This window comes from Bos javanicus, chromosome 29, assembly GCF_032452875.1.
Source record: "Bos javanicus breed banteng chromosome 29, ARS-OSU_banteng_1.0, whole genome shotgun sequence".
Classification (NCBI taxonomy): domain Eukaryota; kingdom Metazoa; phylum Chordata; class Mammalia; order Artiodactyla; family Bovidae; genus Bos; species Bos javanicus.
This window is the reverse complement of record NC_083896.1, coordinates 42,932,031-42,948,833: the sequence shown is the minus strand read 5'-3', so window position 1 is coordinate 42,948,833 and position 16,803 is coordinate 42,932,031. Positions and strand designations below refer to the sequence as shown.

Sequence of the window (16,803 nt, the reverse complement as noted above, 5' to 3'; positions counted from 1 at the left end):
TGACTTTGTGTCAGGGGGCCTGCGTAGACAAGCTGAGCTCCATTGCTATCTGGGTGTGTGACTTAACCTCTGTGGTGCAATCACTGAAACTTCCACGTCCTTTCCTATTTAATCTTTGCCACAACCTTCGGAGGAAATGGAGGCACACAGGAAGCCTTTCATTCGGTCATTTGTTCAACCAATTAAACACCGACTATGAGTCTGACCTAGGTGCTGAGAGTTCAGCAAGTCAGTTAATTTGCCAGATCCATGTGGTTTGAAGCTGAGCGGGTCCACTCAATCATGGGTATCAGCAGTAAACAAGGGCCAGACAGGTCTCAGCCTCACAGCGCTCATAGTTGAGAAGTGCGAGACGGACAATGAACCAGTGACTGAGAGACACTATTTAAAAATATAAAAAATCAAACTGGCTGCGGGAACAAGGCACAGGGTCTGCTTAAGAGAGGTGGGCCCGGTAAGGCCCTTGTGAGATCTGAAGGACAGAGGAAGCCGTAGGGCTGGGAATCTACCGGAGAGCTTGAGGTTCCCTCACGCTGGAACCGACTATGTGGAACTCGTATTAGGGTCAGCAGTTATTATTATCTTTATTATTCTGAGTACTGGCTCCTCCACTTACCAGTTCTTTAAGCCTCAGTTTGCACACACACGAGATTGCGGAGTGCGGAGGACCGCGCCCTGTGGAGACCAGCCCTACGAGGGCGCTCCAGACAAGTTTTCCCCGCCCGGGCTCCGCTGTGGGGGAGGGGCAGCCATGCGGGGCAGGACTCTGTGAACTACATTTCCCACAATCCCATCCTCAACCGCCATCTTGGCCGGTGGGCGGTGGCTGCCTGGGGTCTGGCCCTTCAGGCCGCTCGGCCGTCTCAGCTCACCCACAACCTAGGCCTCCATCATGGGGTGCGCGGAACCCCAAGGAGGGGGGCGTCCAGTGACCTGGGCAGCGCCTGTCCGTCTTCTCCATCCCTCCACCCCCGGGAGCCCGGTCCACGTGTCTGTCAGCGCGAAGACGCCTCTTGTCCCCCCTCTGGCCGAGGGCCGGAGGACCCAGAAGGGAGGCGAGTGGCGCTCCCAGGTCTCCTCCTCGGACCTCTGTCCTGTATACAGTGCCCATTCCCCTCCATTCTCAGGCGGCCCCTATTTTTGCTCCAATGAGGACAGAATACTAGGTTCCCCATTGGAGAGTAAATCCTCGCACCGGGCGCTTAGAACGCCTAAGTGTAGGGCAGGAAGGTTAAAGGGAGAGGGGACAGCTAGGCCCAAACCTCTGAGGACTAGATCCTCCCCTAACCCCTGTCCGGGGGCGGGGTAGGGGTGAGGGGCAAGCTACAGGACTGGCCCTTTAAGGGGGTGTGGTCGGGGGGCGGGGGAAGCGATCCAGACAGAGAAAGCGGCTTCGGCTGCGGCGGCTCGGGCGGCGGCCGCGGGGGACAAAGGGCGGGCGGATCAGTGGGGAGGGGGCGGGGCGCGGCCAGGCCAGGCCCGGGGGCTCCGCATGCTGCAGCTGCCCCCGGGCACCCCCGCCGCCGCCCTCGCCGCGGAGCCGCGCGGAGCCGAGCTTACGAGCTAACCCGATCCAGCGGCCCGGAGCCAGCCGGCGGGCGTCCGGGAGGCGGCGGCGCAGGGAGGGGCCCGACGCGCGCACGTGGCCCCGGCGGCCGCCATGGCGGACAGCGGCCCCGCGGGGGGCGCGGCGTTGGCGGCCCCGGCCCCCGGACCGGGGAGTGGCGGCCCAGGGCCCCGCGTCTACTTTCAGAGCCCCCCTGGGGCTGCAGGCGAGGGCCCGGGCGGCGCGGACGACGAGGGCCCAGTGAGGCGCCAAGGGAAGGTCACGGTCAAGTACGACCGCAAGGAGCTACGGAAGCGCCTCAACCTGGAGGAGTGGATCCTGGAGCAGCTCACTCGCCTCTACGACTGCCAGGTGTGTCCCCCACCCTGCGCCGACACCCTAAACCTGTTCCGATTCGGGCCTCCTGGAAACCCCACCTTGAGCCCGCCTGTCACCCGGCGTCAGTGGGCATCCAGCTTAAGCGCGCTCCCTTGCTCTCTGTACTCCCCGCCCCCAATGTATGCTCTTTCTTGTCTGACCTAAGTCACTTCTTTCTTATTCGCTGCCTTGGACAAGAGACCTGGGGCTAGTCTAGGCTGGCTGGGGAAGGAGAGCTACCTATGGCTTGCGAGCCTATACCAGTTTAAGGCACTAGCCAACCCAGTTGTTGGGGTTTATGTGTCTTGCCTGTTTCTAATGGGCTAATCTGGAGTCCATCTTGGCATGGGGGGCAAGCTAGCCCACTCTCTGGGTTCTGGTTCTCCACCCTGTGACTCCTTCCTTGCTCAAGTGGTGACTCAGGCCCCGGGGGCCAGGGTGGAGGAGTGGGCTTGCCCTGTGCTGCCTACCCTGGCCCAGCCCTGGAATGCAGTTGGCTCCAGACAGGAGAGATGCTTCCTGGGGGAGGAGGGTGGCAGGCACCCCCTCCCTCAGCAAAGCATGGGCTCTTTGTTTCCCCTTTAACCAGGCCTGGGTCCTTCCCACTGACCCCTCACCCTTCACTTCCTCCCCACTCCTGGGAAGCTATGACAGGTGTTTGGGGGAGGGGAAGGGGGCCTGATGAGTTGGGGCAGCTGGCCCTATCTGTGCTCTGGTTGAGATGGGGGACATAGAAATTGGGGAGACACATCTGCAGGGTTCCCAGCCTAGGATCCCCAGCCCTAGCCGTCTGGCACCCAGGGTGCCCAACTGGCAAGGACAGGAAGCTCCCCCCCACATTGGGCAGTTTGCCTTGGCACAGGCCTGATCTGTTTTCTTCCTCGGAGCAGCTGCCGCTGTCTGCTGGGCAAAGAGGGCTGGCTCCCATCTGCAGTAGGGCAGGGGCCTCAGCCAGAGCCCCTCTCACACCCTCTCTCCCAACTCAGGCCGTTGTCTCTCCTTCCTCCCCCACCCCTACCCCAGGAAGAGGAGATCCCAGAGCTGGAAATCGACGTGGATGAACTCCTGGACATGGAAAGCGATGATACCCGGGCTGCCAGGGTCAAGGTAAGAGGGGCTGGAGGGCAGCAGGGCCAGGTCAGGGGAGCAGGGGCTAAAGGGCTGCAGGGAGGCAGATCTGCCCATTGTTGGGTCGGCAAGCCTCTGGAGGCAGGCCTTCCTTGATCTGCGGCAGTCAGCTCTATGATCTTCTTGGACTCAGCTTTGGCCTCCACCAAATGGGGCCAGTGGTACTTGCTGAGCTGTTCAGTAGCCGTGGCATCTCCAGTGCCTTGGAACAGGGTGTGGGTGAACTCTAGGTCCGTGTTTTGGAGACTCACAGTTATCCTTTCTCCCCATGCCCCACTAGGAGCTGCTGGTTGACTGTTACAAACCCACTGAGGTAAGGAAGTGGTTTCCCCAGAGGGTGGAGGAGCTTGGGGTCCTGTCCTCCTGGGGTCTTGTCTCCTTAATGTCCTCCCTCCCTCCAGGCCTTCATCTCTGGCCTGCTGGACAAGATCCGGGGCATGCAGAAGCTGAGCACACCCCAGAAGAAGTAAGGGTCCTCGACCCAGCTGAGCGGTGGCTCCACAGGACAATCGCTGCCCCCCGACCTCATAGCAACAGCAATACCAGGGGGCCCTGCGGCCAGGCCTGGTGCCACGAGCAGGGCTCCCCGTGCCCCTGGCCCAGGGGCCTCTTCCCTGCCCCCTCAGTTTTCCATTTTTGGGGTTTTTTATTATTATTAAACTGATGGGACTTTTTGTGTTTTTATATTGACTGCGGCGCGGGCCCTTTAATAAAGCTAGGATACGCCTTTGGTGCAGTTCACAGGCTCGTCTGGTCTCTTTTAGGGGGGACACACTGCTCTCCGACTGCTGCCAGCTCAGCTTCTCCCCAGGTGACCGCAGGCCTTCCTGAGGGCCATGTAGCCATGGCGATAGCCCAGTGCTGGCTCCCAGACTAGGAGCTGGAAGTGGCTGGGGAGCTGGGGAGGAGCCATGCTGCTGCCAGCAGGCAGGAATACTCTTCCCTTCTGGACAAGGGCCACCATACCACCCAGGGCTTGGCCATTGTGACCTCCATGCTACTGAGCCTACTAGACCCCAAGGTTCTACAGCCCGGAAAGGAAAGGGAGGGATGGAAGGGGGTCGAGGGAGAGAGGAGGCTGAAGCTGCGGTTTCTAAGTCTCTCAGGGCCCACAAAGAAACACAGGCTCACTTCATGTGTTTTAAGTTTTTTTTTTTTTTTTTTCTTTAAACAGTCTGGTCCCTGATGGGGGCCTCTCCACCGCCCCTCTCCAGTTTGGCTACAGTTCTGAACGTCGCTCGATTTTGAGCAGCTCCACCTCAAACACCAAGGTTGCACCACCTGCAGGGGAGAGGTGGGAGCAGAATGAGAACTAGGGCCACCCGGAGATAGTATGGATGCAGCAGATGGGGAGGGGGGCAGAAAGGTCTATTACCTGGAATCTTTGGGGGAGCTCCCCGCTCTCCATACCCTGCCAAGATAACACAAAGAAACAGAATGAGCTGTGGCCAGGCAGAGTGAGGTGTTCCGTAGACATCCAGGCTGAAGCTAAGCCTCTACCCATCCTAACACTAGGCCAGAAATGGAGATGGGAAAAAAAAAAACAAGGGCAAGTTAGTCGCTCAGTCGTCTGACTCTTTGTGATCCCATGAACTGTACCCTGCCAGGCTCCTCTGTCCATGGAATTCTCCAGGCAAGAATACTGGAGAGGGTTGCCAATTCCTTCCCAACCCAGGGACTGAACCTGGATTGCAGGCATCTTCTTTACCATTTGAGCCACCAGGGAAATGGGAGGGGGCTTGCTAAAGGTCAGAGAGTTGGCTCCAGAGCCAAGTGTCCCAATGGTCTTGCCCTGTCCTCATTGCTGGACAAGGCTGGACTTGGAAGTGGCATGGATTGAATGAATTGAGTGGAGATGGATGCAGAGACTAAATCAGCCTTCACCCTTACATGGATAATACACCCTGAACTCCCTATCCCCACTCCGAAAGAGCCTCTTACCCAGCTCTGATGGAATCACCAGCTTCCGCTTTTCCCCCTCACACATCCTGCAGGACAACACATGTTCAGCATGTGGCAACAACCAGGCTCCTTGCTCCCTCCCCCCATCCCTGGGGCTTGCCTCCCACAGTTTACCTCCTGGACCACAGCCATGGCCCCACGACTCACCCTAGCAGCCCCTGGTCCCAGCCCTTGATGACCTGGCCTGTGCCCAAGGAGAAGACAAAGGGCTGGTTCTGGGGCAGGCTGCTGTCAAACTCTGTTCCATCTTCTAGCTTCCCCTGTGAGACCATGGGAAGGCCAGTGAGGAGGGGGGTCTGCTCTGACACCCCCACCCCCAGTGCTCTTCCCATCAAGGTGGCACCCCACAGCATTGGTGGCCATAGTCCCAGCAGGAGACAGAACGTTGGGCAGCTCACAGTACACTGTCACTGCTTGCTGATGCCAACCTGGGAGTAGACAGTGAAGAGCAAGACAGAACCATGCAGAGTAGATGAGAAGACCTGCCCAAGAGATCCACCTTTTGGCAGAGAAACCTGGCTCCCGGTTCCTTTCATGTCCCCAAAAGCCCCGCCCCCAAAGCTCCACCCCTTCACCCACCGTATAGTGCATGTGCAGGACGTCCCCTTTCCTCGATTTGATGGGACAGTGGTCTACCCGTTTCTTGACTCCGATCTGCAGCTTCCGTTTGCCCTCGGTCCCTGTGGCCGTGACCAGGGCGCTCAGGCAGATGGACAGTACTGTCAAGACCCAGCTCAGCCTCATCTCTCTGTGGGAACAGACCCCGACCAACCAACCGGGGGAGAGGAACGGGAGGGCATGGAATACCGGCAGGTACCGGGAGGATTCCACCCCACCGTGGACACTGCCTGCCCCTGGGGATCCCCTTGTTCGGGATCACCGCCCCCTCCCCCAGGCTCCACGGCCACACTTACCAGTCCAGTGAGAAGGGGGCTTGCCCGAGGACCCCAGCAGCGGGGAGAGGGGGTCAGGGGAGGCCACAGCAGCCAGGGTCCCGCCCCTTTGCTCACCCCCTGCCCTTCCGTCCCTCCCGGTCCCCAGCTCTGCTCTTCAATTCCCACCCGTCCCCTTCCGCAAAGTCCAGACCCTATCTGGCTGCAGAGTGGTTGCCCCGACCGGGCGACCCCATTCACGCCACACCCAGTTGCCTCCCGCCCAGCACACCCATACATCTGCGGCTGCCGCAGGGGGTCGGCCCCGAGGCACCCACACGTCGCCACTGGGTGGCTCCGGGGAGCCCTTGTCCTCCGGGGGTACCCCCCAGGCTGAGCCTGTGCCTCCGCCCGAGGCGCCGCCCCAACTCTGAGCCCTCGGGGGCCTGCGGGGCACCCAGACTGGTCCCGTGTCGGGTGGCCGCCGAGCCCGCTCCACCCACACCACCTCTCCCGGGGGAGTTCTAGGCCTACTGCGTCCCCAGGCACGGCCACCGCGGAGACCGCCCCCGCGTGGACGCCCCGGGCCATTACCTGGGCCTACCCCTTCGCTAGGCTCCTTAACCCCACCTTTTAGAGGGCGTGGTTCCGCCCCCGACCCTGTATCCCCGCCCCCGACAGAACTAGACCCCTTTTCCTGGACGGTAGCCGCGCCACTCACCGGCTGAAGCCCCGCCCCCAGCGCCTGGGTTCCTTCCTCCTCGGCCTCCAAACCCGAGGCTCCTCCTTCCGCCTCTTCTAGCTCCTCCTCCAAGGACCAGTCTCCACCCCGCACCGGTCCTAGCCCCGCCTCCAGGCCTCGAGCTCCGCCTCCCACCGGCGCCAGTTGAGAAGTTCCACCCGTTGCCGTTAGACTTCCCGCCCCAACTCCCGGAGTCCCGCCCCTTGAGGCGTGAGAACCCTCCCCCTGCGGCATCCCAGGACAGCTCGGAACCCCCAACAGTCAATTTCCTCGTGACCTATCCCTCGTTGACACTCGGAGCCCCAGCCCGCTCCTGCCCCGCCTGATCCAGTCTTCCCTCTTGTACCCCGGCTCCCCCCAGCCCGGGCTGTGGCCCCCGCTCACCTCCTCGCCGCGCCCCCGGAGTCAACCCCAGTCGTGCCGCCGTCTCTGCGCAGGCGCGTCATCGTCGCCACCAGACCTGGCCACGCAGCCCGCCCTCATTGGACCGTGCAAAACCCGCGGCCAGACGCCCACTGGGGTGGTTTCTTCCCTAGCCACGCCCCCGATGCACCATGTGACCTATACGTCACCTCCGGTGGCTTTGTAGTCCTTAAGGTAAGGTGAAAGTGACTTCCGAAAGGGCCGAAGGCACTTCCGTTTAAGGTGAAATTAAGGTCAGGCGGGCGCGGGTTCCCGGAGGGGGTCTTGAGACGCCATTTTATGTCGCCCCCAGCTTGACGCTCCTGATTGCCCTTGGGCCTCTTCTGACCCACAGTCCTCAGTTGCTGTGGAAAGAGCCTAGCTTCAGAGTGAGCCTTGGGTTTGAATCCTGGGTCTGCCACTCATTGACTGTGTGACCTTGAAGAAGTTTCTTGGCCTGGTGACTCGGGCTTGATAACATCGACCCCACAGGGTCCCTGTTGGAGTCCCCCAGTAATGTGCACAGCTAGGCCCACAGCAAATGCGCTTAGCTTTTTCCTCTTCCAGCATCCAGGCCTGCTTCTACCCGGGGCACAATAACCCTGAGTCATGACTGCAACGGTCCGGCTGGGTCCATTCCCCATCCAGACTTATTTCCAGTCACTTCAGCACCCAGGAAGAAACATGTGTGTGCTTAGTCGCTCAGTCGCGTCCGACTCTTTGTGACCCCATGGACTATAGCCCACCAGGCTCCTCTGTCCATGGGATTTCCCAGGCAAGAATAGTGGAGTGGGTTGCCATTTCCTACTTCAGGGATCAAACCTGCCTCTCCTGCATTGGCAGGTGGATTCGTTTTCACTGGTACACCTGGGAGGTTCCACCAAAGTAATGAACCTGCAGTTGTGCTTAGACGCTCAGTCGTGTCCGACTCTTTGACCTCATGGACTGCAGCCCGCCAGGCTCCTCTGTCCATGGGGATTCTCCAGGCAAGAACACTGGAGTGGGTTGCCATGCCCTCCTCGAGGGGATCTTCCCAACCCAGGGATTGAACCCAGGTCTCTCACATTGCAGGCGGACTGAGCCTACAATTGAGAGACAGCGAAACCTAAGTTTAATGTTAGGGAGATGGATGATCTGAGGCCAAATCCTCAAGTCAATCAGCCTTTCCGAGCTTATCTCCTCAGTTGAAGAAAAGATGATCACAACAATGACCTCAGAATTGAGGGCTTGGTGAGAAGGCACATACAAAGCACATGCTCATTGGACAAGCTAAATGGGTTTGGGAGGTCTCACTCTAACTGAACTTTCGTCTCTTCTGGTTTAACGCCACTCTTGGTTTGGGCCTAACAAGATCACTACCCCTTCCTCTATGACTTCAGAGAAGGCCTCCATTAGGTAACTGCTTTGGGATAAACCCTGCCCTGAATGTTCTGCCTTGGTGGGGCAAAGTACTGGTGGCCAAGGTTGCCTTTCAGCTCACCCCCTTCCCACTGAGCCCCAGGGGCACTAGAGGGTGCAGGCAGAAAGCTGACCACTGAGTTTGGGCTGGGTCACATAAAGGTCAGGGGAGTACCAAGTAGAGCATGGGGAGGGGAGCCCAAGGTGCAAGGGAGGCGAGAGTGAAGACTGCAGTTGAAAAAATATGGAGTTAAGCTACATGAAGCAAAAAGTTGCAAACACAGAGTGTAGCCTGGCAGGGAAGATGAATGTTCTTTTCTATTACATGACTCTTAACTTTCTTGGCACCCAAGGGCCCAGACCACAATGATCATCTGCTCCCTCTGTGTGCACATGTGAGGCTCAGGAAGAGGGGCAGTGACAGCTGAGGTGTCACTTGGCAGAGGTGAGTCCCACCTCAAGCTCACTGGCCATCTCCTTTCAGAAAGGAACCCTTGTGATGGACACAGGAGCAGGACCCGTTAGCGCAACATGAAAGTGAAGAATGCACGATTCTGGCACTGTGACTGGTTGTGGGGGGTCTTTGGACCTCATCTCCTCCAAGCTCCGTGTCAGTACAATGCAGACGTTGATGTCCAAACCAGCCAGCCTGGACAGTGACAGACAGTGACACAGGCAGGGACAGTTCCTTCCATCTCTTTTATCAGGACTGGGGTTCACAGTTCCTGCGCTGAAGCCCAACTCCCACATTTTTGTAGAGGATTGGGGTCTTCTCAGTGAGGGGACAGAGGAGCCAGCTGTTAGATGCTCACTTGTACAAGGTGGTTAAAATCTGAGTCGGGACCCCATTCTCTTCCAGGTTGGTATGTGACCCCTCTTGGTCTCCTCATCCAACTCTGTCCACGTTGTTGGATGGCAGCCTTGGAGAGACAAGGGGCAGCTGGAAGGCCCTCCAAGAGGCCCAGGTCCCGGAGGAGCTTCTGCCCAGGCTGAGGTCTTGGCGACTGGACGGTTCTCACCAGGCTGCCCTCCTGCCCTCTCTGGGGGGAGGGCTGTGAGGCTAGGGGCCCCACTGAGTCTGAAAAGCAGTTTGTCACCTTCGCAGCTTCCGGCACCTGAGAGGGGAAGAAGGGGTCTGTTCACGCTGGCCCCAAAGCTCAGCCCCTGTTTCTCTAGACGCACCCGCTTGTTACCTTCTGTGAACCCCATTCTCCCCTAACACTCCTGGGAAGCCCCAGCTGGCCCGGCCCACACAATGCCACCCCATGACCCCGCTGTGGAAGGGAGGGGTGGAGAGAAGCGCCTTGGACGAGAGTGGACCAGGGTTCCACTACATCTCCTGGCCTGCCGGAGCCTGTAAGGTAGAACATCAACGTCTACCATAGGCGTTTCTGAGACGGTTCAGAGCAGGAAGGCTGTCTTTCCATTGACACTCCTGGTGATGTCACCTCTTCCAGGATGTCTCTAGCCTCTCAAAGATGATGTCAGGTACCGCTCACCACAGCCCTTGACATCCTCTGTTGGCATCATGTGTCTGACTCCCACATTAGAACAGGAGCCTTGTTTTTGCTGACCACAGTGCCAACTAGGTGCTGGGTCAATATTTGTTCAACCCGGTCAAAGCTTCCCTTTCCCTGGCTCTTCTCCCACCGGCTGGCTCACCTGGACCTGCTCCAGGAAGGGCCTGGACACCACTCCCAACTCCTCACCTGCAGGTGTCTGGGTTGAGCTCTAAGCCCCGCCCTTGACAACGGAGGAAGCTGCGGCGTCGGCAGCGGCAGTGGCAGGTCCGGGGGTCAGGGCGCTGGCGGCGCTGGGGGCAGCGTGGGCAGAGGGGCCTGGGGCTGGAGTGGGATGGGTGATGTCAGCTGGGGAGGGTGCTCCAGGGGCAGGGTCCCAGCCCGGAACAGAGCGGGGCTGGGGACGGTGGTGGGGAGTGGAAGCCCTAGGAGGAGAAGCAACATGTCTCGGGTGGGAAGGAAGTCTTCCCAGGGGCTGGGGTCAGGGAAGAGCACAGAGTCTTGGGGAGCAGAGAAAAAGGAGGAAGGTGGGGACAGGCCGGGGAGGAGAAGGAGGGGAGGGGACCACAGCTTCCTGACACACCCTAACACCCCCTGCCCCAGCCACATGTGACTTTCTGGGCACTAAGCTTGGGCTCCAACCCCACCCCAGCAAGAGCCTAGGACTCACCTGTCTGGCTTCACAGCACTCTCTCGTTTTTTTGGTCTGAAAAGTAAGAGAGACAGACAGAGACAAGGACAGAGAGGATCAGGAAGCCAAGCATTCTCCACTCTCTTGCCCTCGATCCCAGGCCTGCCCCGCTCTACCCTTGGAAACCTTGTCCCCGCTGCGGTGTACCGCCCACCCAGCACCCCCTAAGCCTGATCTCTGCGAACTCCGAGGTGGGGCCTCACTGGCACCTGCATTCACACTGGCTGTGTTCTTCCAGGGACATCTCCCCCAGCTGACTGCTTGGGTACTGGATCATGAGGATCTGGGCTCAGGAGAACAGGGAGAGACACAGTGAGAGAGACGGGAAGGGGGCGCTCCAGGGCTGGAGGGATGAGAACACCTTGCCCACTGCCCAGGGCTCTGGCCGCCACCCCCTCAGTCCCCAGAATGCCAGCATCCATCCAGGCACACTCCCCTTGCCCCCTACCTGCATTCGGACTTGGTGCTGCCCAGTGGGCACGCACTCCAGGCCATCGTCAGGGCAGCAGCCGCCACAGCGCTGCACTGTCACGCAGCTGGGCACCAGTTGCTTGGCCACAGTGCCCATGAGCTCCATGTTCAGGGGCACCACCACCTCCCGCGGCTGGCAGGTGGCACGAGCATACACGTCTATCCATGACACCACTAGGGGCAGATGAGTAAGGGTTAAGTCCCCCAGAGTTTCCTGCAGCTGCCCCCTGGCTCCTCTGTCCCTGCGTCCAGAAGCTGTTCTTAGTTCCCCCGTCACAGCTACCCTCCACTAGCCCCCGCTTCTGCCCACCCAATCTGTCTTCCTTGCCCTGTTCATCCAGATGCCAGGCATCCCACTGCCTCAATCTGCTCTTCTGTGAAATGGGCAGAATTAAAGAGTTTGCATCTTACAGAGAGGCTGTGATTACACAAGATGAGAAATACATGGAGTCTGCAATCAGGGCTGGAAGCAAATGTTCTGAGCGCCGGCTGGTGCAAAGTTCTGTTACTATTACCTTTCTTCTGGTGACCAGGGGCATCAGGCTGGGAGACGGGGGCCTGTAGGAGAGAAGAAATCTGGACCAAGATGCACTCCAGGAAGGGCTTGGCAATGTCTTTCTCCCCAGGGCTCTGCCCTTGCAGTCAGGAGGCTTCAACTCCCCTCTGACAGTTTTCCAAACTGCTCTGTTCCTGGGGTCACTCTAGCTTTACCTGTCCTCTCCACGCCACCTGGGACCTGCCCCGGCTACTACCCGCCAGGCCCGCTCTGGCAGCAGCCTCGAATCTCCAAGCCTGGAGTCCGGGCTAGTTCTCCAGGCCCCAGATCAGGAAGGGGCACAGTGGGCGCCGAACCGCGTCCGCCAGGCACCGAGGCGGCCCCGCCCCCGGCTGCGCCCAGGGGACGGGGTGGGGCGGGGGAGTGGCCCGGGAGTCTGGCGGGCGGGCGAGGAAGGACTCCTCCCGGGGGATGCCCGGGCTGGGCTCCCGAGACGCCGCCGTGGATCCCCAAGAACCCGCGCCTTCCTACTTCCGCCAACCTTGAGAGAGGGCACGGCGCGCGGGCGGGATGTCTCGGACGCACGTACCTGGGCGGGGGCCAGCTGCAGGAGCACGGCGAGCAGCAAGCGGCGGAGCAGGGGGCTCATGGTGCCCGCGGGGGCCGCGCGCCGGGGGCGCCCGCATCGCCCTAGCCGGGCGGCGCGGGGGGCGGCGGCAGCCAGAGCCCCATGGCGCGGGCCCGGGCGCGGCGGGCGGGGACCGGGTGCGGGGGGCGGCTCCTCCGCGGCCCCCTCCCGAGCCCTGGGCGCAGGCAGCGCAACGCAACGCAGCGGCGGCAGCGGCGGCCGAAGGAGCCGAGCGGGCGGGCGGCCGGTGGTGGCGGCGGACGGCGGGGACGGCGGGGACGGCGGGGGCGGCGGGGGGCCGGGCCCGGGCTGGCGGGCGGGCGGCTCATGTGACCCAGACACGCGCTCCCCACCGGGCCGCGGGGCGGGGGCGGGGCGGGGGAGGGGGGGCGAGGCCGCCGGCGGGGCCCGCCCCCTACACACACACACACCCACCCACACACACACACATACACACACCCACACACACACCCCCCTCCCGCCGCTGCAGGGGAAAGGGGACGCACCGCCCAGGGGGCCGGACTCCCGGGTTGCCGCCACCAAAGCCTGGAGGGCGGGGCCGGGGCGGGGGGCGCTGGGCCTGTAGGAGGGAGCCAGACGAGAGCTCTGAGAATCACTTTATTGCACGCGTTTTGGGGCGTGGGGCGTCCCAGAAGGGGGCACCTTGCAGGCCCCATCCAAGGAGAGCTCTCCAAGGTGAGCCACTCAGGGGCCTGGGCGCACGATCCCGGGGCCTTGGGGCGGCCCGGGTGGTGACTGCAGCTGCTGCCTCTGCCGCTGCTCCTGCAGGAGCCTGGCTCTGTTGGCCCTGCAGGGAGAGCACCTGGGTGGTCGGGACTGGGATCCTGGGAGGTGGTGCCGGCACAGGGAAGGGAGGGCAGGAAAGAGCTGGGACAGACCTGGCCCGGGCCCGAGTGTCGTTGTAAATGGCTGTGATGATTCGATCCTTCTCATCCATGAAGCTACGATGCAACTGCTCCAGCTTCCTGCAAAGGGGTTACAAAGAACACTGGGACCGCCAATCTCTGCTGTCCCCCAAGTCTCACTTCCCTCCCCTCCACTCCAGGGTCTCACAGCTTTACACCTGTGGGGACCGCAGCCGAACTGCCAGTGCTAGGTGAGGAGACATAGAGTGGTCGGGACTTGTCCAGGGTCTCATGGCGACCCAGGTCCCTGACTGTCATGACAGCAGCTCTGAATGTCAGAGAGATCCTTGAAAGAGACTAGAAAGGTTTGTTCTAACTCGATCACTGAACTAGGCACACTGCTAGCAGTGGGCACCAGCCTTTAGGTGTCTCTACTGTTGAAGCTCAGTGGCATGGCATGCACGAGAGGGTGGCAGGAATGAATGAGGGCAGTTGCTGGTAAGGCCCAGCTTGACCCATTTCCTTCTTGTGCAGGCTTTCTGGTTGGCTCCAGCACTCTGGTGATTAGCACCAAAAATTTAAATTCAAATGATAAAAAACTGAAATGACATGAGCTCTTAGTGCACAGCTGCCTTTGCCAAGTCAGAAGGGGCTCTGGAGGAGACCAATTTCATGCAGTTCTTAGCTTGGGACACACAAGGGTGCAGGTCACAGGGGTGGCGTGGTTAGGTGCCTGACGCTGGGCTTCGCCCACCCTCCTGCCCCCTGCCCATCGCCCTAGGGAGACACGCACCTGAAGGCGACGTAGTGCAGGCCCATGCCGGCCAGCATGATCAGGAGGCAGTACCCCAGCACTCGCCGGTTGTGTTTGTGCTGCTGCTGCCTGGACTCTGGCCCCTGAGGCCTCACTTTATGAAACTGGGCCCAGTATTTTTCATTGGGGGGTGCCCCAGAACTGCTTGGAGGAAGAAGAAGGGACAGTGTAAGGATGAGCCCATCCAGACAGGCCTCCTGGCTCCTGCTCCCCAGCCTTGTCTCACCCCTCCACTCCCCTCATCTCCCTTTTCAGGCCCCGTCCCGGGACCCATGAGCTGGGGTCTGGACTACTGTACCTGTGTGCCTGGTGAGCAGACCTGGGGTGGGCTGTGGTTCCTGGAGACTTTGGGGAAGCTGCCGAGCGGAGCTGGTGGTCATAGCTGCGGCGACTCTGCTCACGGCTCAGCACTTGGTATGCTTCACTCAGCTCCACAAAGCGACTGTGCAGGGCTGGGTTCCCGGGGTCCCGGTCAGGGTGCAGCTGGGGTGGAGCAAGACTCCCCTCATCTCCCTTTCCATGCCCCTTCCCGGGACCCATCCTGATAATGTCCATCGCCAAGGGCTCATGTCATTCCCAGAGGCCCTTCCTGGGGAGTGACCCTCACTCTCAGGCCTGCCCATCCCTGTAAACCACCACAGAGTCAGGAAGCACAGACTTCTGCCTCCTCCCCTTGTGTAAGTCCTTCCCACCTGCTGCCTGGCTCTCACTGTAAGTCCTGGATCCAGCTTTCTCAAGAGCAGGCAGGCCAAGAGAACCAAGCCCAGCCCATCAGACAGGCCTGGCTCCTGCCCCCTAGCCTTTCCTCCTATATGGGCAGATCTCTCCCCATGGGGCACCTCCCCCAACCTGTGAATGCTGAGGGAATGTGCACCAGCCAGAGTGAGCTTCTCAGCTCCATTTCTGAGAATTTGAAGCATACCCCATCTGGCTCAGACTTCCCTTCCCCCTCTCCGCTTAAAACCACTGGTACCTCTTTGGACTTGGAGAAGAAAGCTCGTTTAACTTCTTCAGTGCTGGCACCAGGCTGCACCCCCAAGAGTTCATAGTAGTTACTGGGGCCAGACCTGTGGAGAGAGGCCCAATCCTGCCAGGGCTAAGGAAGACACAGGGATACCCCTTCCCTACCCACTTGGGCCACCCTTTGACTCAGCATCCTGGTGCTCAGGGTTGAGCCAGGTACCAAGGATAATCTCTGTAAATCATCCCTCCCTTTTTGAGTGTTTCAGGTATGGGGCAGATCAAAATGTCTCCAAGTGTAGTTTTCAGACTCCTTGCATCAGAAACACCTGAAAATTATATTTTGGTTTTGGTTTTGATCATGTTTTTTAAAATAAATTCTTGGGACTTCCCTGGCGGTCCAGTAGCTAAGACTCAGGGCTTCCACCTCAAGGAGCCTGAGTTCCATCCCTGGTCAGGGGAACTAAGATCCCGCATGCCCTTCAGTGCGCCCAAAAGAAAAAAAAGAAAATTATTGAGCCCCACCTCAGTCCTGCAAATCAGAATCTCCAAGTAGGGCCCAGGAATCTGCAATTTTGTAAGCACCCCCCCACCACCACCACGCCGCCCCCCGCAGCCCTCCTGTGTTATGCACGGTGATGCTTAACAACCACCTGAGTTGTAGGAAGGGCACTGGGTTTGACTTGGGTTCAAATTTTATATCTGTATGACCCTGGGGGTTATTCCTTAATCTCTGATACTGTGTCTTCAGCAGTGAAGGTGAGAGTAACCCGACAAATCTGTAAGGCGCCTGACACAGAGCTATCCCAGCACCTAGCGCAGCGCCTAGAATTGGGCAGGCCAGCAACAAGAACCTACTGAACGACCGGGCCGGATCCCGGGGGCCCGACTCACCGCTGCCGGGCGGCCGCTGCGAAGAACCAAAGGGGAGGGTTGAGGGGCCACAGCCGGCATAGGCGCAGGGGCAGCATGGCGGCAGGCGGGCAGCTGGTGAAAAGAGACCACAAAGAGGAGTGGGATGGGACCCCCTGAATTGGAGGAAATGGGGAGCGGCGGGTGCTGGCCCTGTTTAGATGCGAAGGGAAACTGAAGCAGGCCCGCGGGGGCTCAGGGGCGTTTGGAGCCTTTTTGCTGAAGACCAGACCTGTGTTCTGGCCCCGTCCCCGCCTCTGCCCCGTGCGTCCAAGACCCCCCTCCACATTCGTCTCGGTGTCTGGGCCACTAGCCCTGGACGCGGAGACCCCCTCCCCACCATGGGAGTATTGGGGGGGCGGGTGCAGGAGGAGCCACACCAAGCCCCGCCCTCGTTGCACTCACAGACTCCGCCGCGGCTGCCGTTTCCTGCTCTTACCCAGGCCCCGCCTCCGCACTCTTATTGGCTAAGACAGCCAGACACGCCCACAGGCCAGAAGGGGCGTCAGTGTGGCGAAGCCCCTCCCCCGAACGACCATTGGCCTTTGACGCTTCGCCCAGGCCCGAGGGCTTGCAGAGAGGCGCCGGTGCCCACCCGGGAACCGGCGGGACTGGTCCTGCTCTGAGTGCGGCTTTCAGCTCAACCTCTGTTGTTCACTCCTTCGGACACAGCTGTTACTCCACTCTGCACCGAGACGCATTTCACAAAGCAGTTTCCACCCCGTAAAATGAAGTGTGAAAATTAGTCGCTCGATCGTGTCTCTTTGCGACCCTGCGCATAGCCCCGCTGCAGGCTCCTCTGTCCATAGGATTTTCCAGGCAAGAATAATGGAGTCAGTAGCCATTTCCTTCTCCAGGGGATCTTCCCGACCCAGGGATCAAACCCGGGTCTCCTGTATTGCAGGCAGATTCGGGAAACCCTTCCACCCCATAGTCAGCCTGGAGCCTCACTGGAACCTGGCAAAGGGGCACGGCCCTCAGCTTGCAGAGGGGAAGACTGAGCCTGGGCCTTTTTTT

At 60.1% G+C, this 16,803-nt stretch overlaps 4 protein-coding genes across 13 annotated transcripts; 1 reads left to right on the top strand and 3 right to left on the bottom strand.

Annotated features, from left to right (window-relative positions):
• Positions 1 to 1,477: 1,477 nt before the first annotated feature.
• PPP1R14B (protein phosphatase 1 regulatory inhibitor subunit 14B) lies at positions 1,478 to 3,793 on the top strand. The gene is given in 6 exon segments (XM_061406807.1): positions 1,478 to 1,526; positions 1,529 to 1,635; positions 1,637 to 1,918; positions 2,948 to 3,031; positions 3,333 to 3,365; positions 3,454 to 3,793. Coding segments are annotated over 6 exon segments (609 nt in total). The 5' UTR covers positions 1,478 to 1,492; the 3' UTR covers positions 3,523 to 3,793.
• Positions 3,794 to 4,187: 394 nt separating this feature from the next.
• FKBP2 (FKBP prolyl isomerase 2) lies at positions 4,188 to 7,133 on the bottom strand. 7 transcript variants are annotated; one of them, XM_061406813.1, is made up of 6 exons: positions 7,013 to 7,129; positions 5,594 to 5,762; positions 5,162 to 5,274; positions 4,994 to 5,040; positions 4,428 to 4,463; positions 4,188 to 4,333 (listed from the first exon to the last, which is right to left on the bottom strand). In XM_061406813.1, the coding sequence occupies exons 1-6, from the start codon at positions 7,072 to 7,074 to the stop codon at positions 4,272 to 4,274; spliced, it is 489 nt and encodes a 162-aa protein (XP_061262797.1). In that variant the 5' UTR covers positions 7,075 to 7,129; the 3' UTR covers positions 4,188 to 4,271. The 7 variants fall into 7 exon arrangements, with proteins under 7 accessions (XP_061262797.1, XP_061262799.1, XP_061262800.1 ...); XM_061406815.1 differs by lacking the exon at positions 7,013 to 7,129 and adding an exon at positions 6,608 to 6,696; XM_061406816.1 differs by lacking the exon at positions 7,013 to 7,129 and adding an exon at positions 6,481 to 6,556.
• A 1,975-nt stretch (positions 7,134 to 9,108) lies between these two features.
• VEGFB (vascular endothelial growth factor B) lies at positions 9,109 to 12,343 on the bottom strand. Of its 2 annotated transcripts, none has more exons than XM_061406803.1 (7): positions 12,196 to 12,343; positions 11,626 to 11,668; positions 11,088 to 11,284; positions 10,849 to 10,922; positions 10,619 to 10,654; positions 10,138 to 10,373; positions 9,109 to 9,543 (listed from the first exon to the last, which is right to left on the bottom strand). In XM_061406803.1, the coding sequence occupies exons 1-6, from the start codon at positions 12,253 to 12,255 to the stop codon at positions 10,160 to 10,162; spliced, it is 624 nt and encodes a 207-aa protein (XP_061262787.1). In that variant the 5' UTR covers positions 12,256 to 12,343; the 3' UTR covers positions 9,109 to 9,543; positions 10,138 to 10,159. The 2 variants fall into 2 exon arrangements, with proteins under 2 accessions (XP_061262787.1, XP_061262788.1); XM_061406804.1 differs by having other exon boundaries at positions 10,138 to 10,272.
• A 496-nt stretch (positions 12,344 to 12,839) lies between these two features.
• On the bottom strand, positions 12,840 to 16,803 carry DNAJC4 (DnaJ heat shock protein family (Hsp40) member C4). 3 transcript variants are annotated; one of them, XM_061406798.1, is made up of 8 exons: positions 16,192 to 16,803; positions 15,769 to 15,861; positions 14,888 to 14,981; positions 14,213 to 14,397; positions 13,894 to 14,058; positions 13,309 to 13,428; positions 13,134 to 13,220; positions 12,840 to 13,042 (listed from the first exon to the last, which is right to left on the bottom strand). In XM_061406798.1, exons 2-8 carry the CDS (start codon positions 15,843 to 15,845, stop codon positions 12,940 to 12,942), a joined length of 831 nt encoding a protein of 276 aa, XP_061262782.1. In that variant the 5' UTR covers positions 15,846 to 15,861; positions 16,192 to 16,803; the 3' UTR covers positions 12,840 to 12,939. The 3 variants fall into 3 exon arrangements, with proteins under 3 accessions (XP_061262782.1, XP_061262783.1, XP_061262784.1); XM_061406799.1 differs by lacking the exon at positions 13,309 to 13,428; XM_061406800.1 differs by lacking the exon at positions 13,309 to 13,428 and having other exon boundaries at positions 13,894 to 14,055.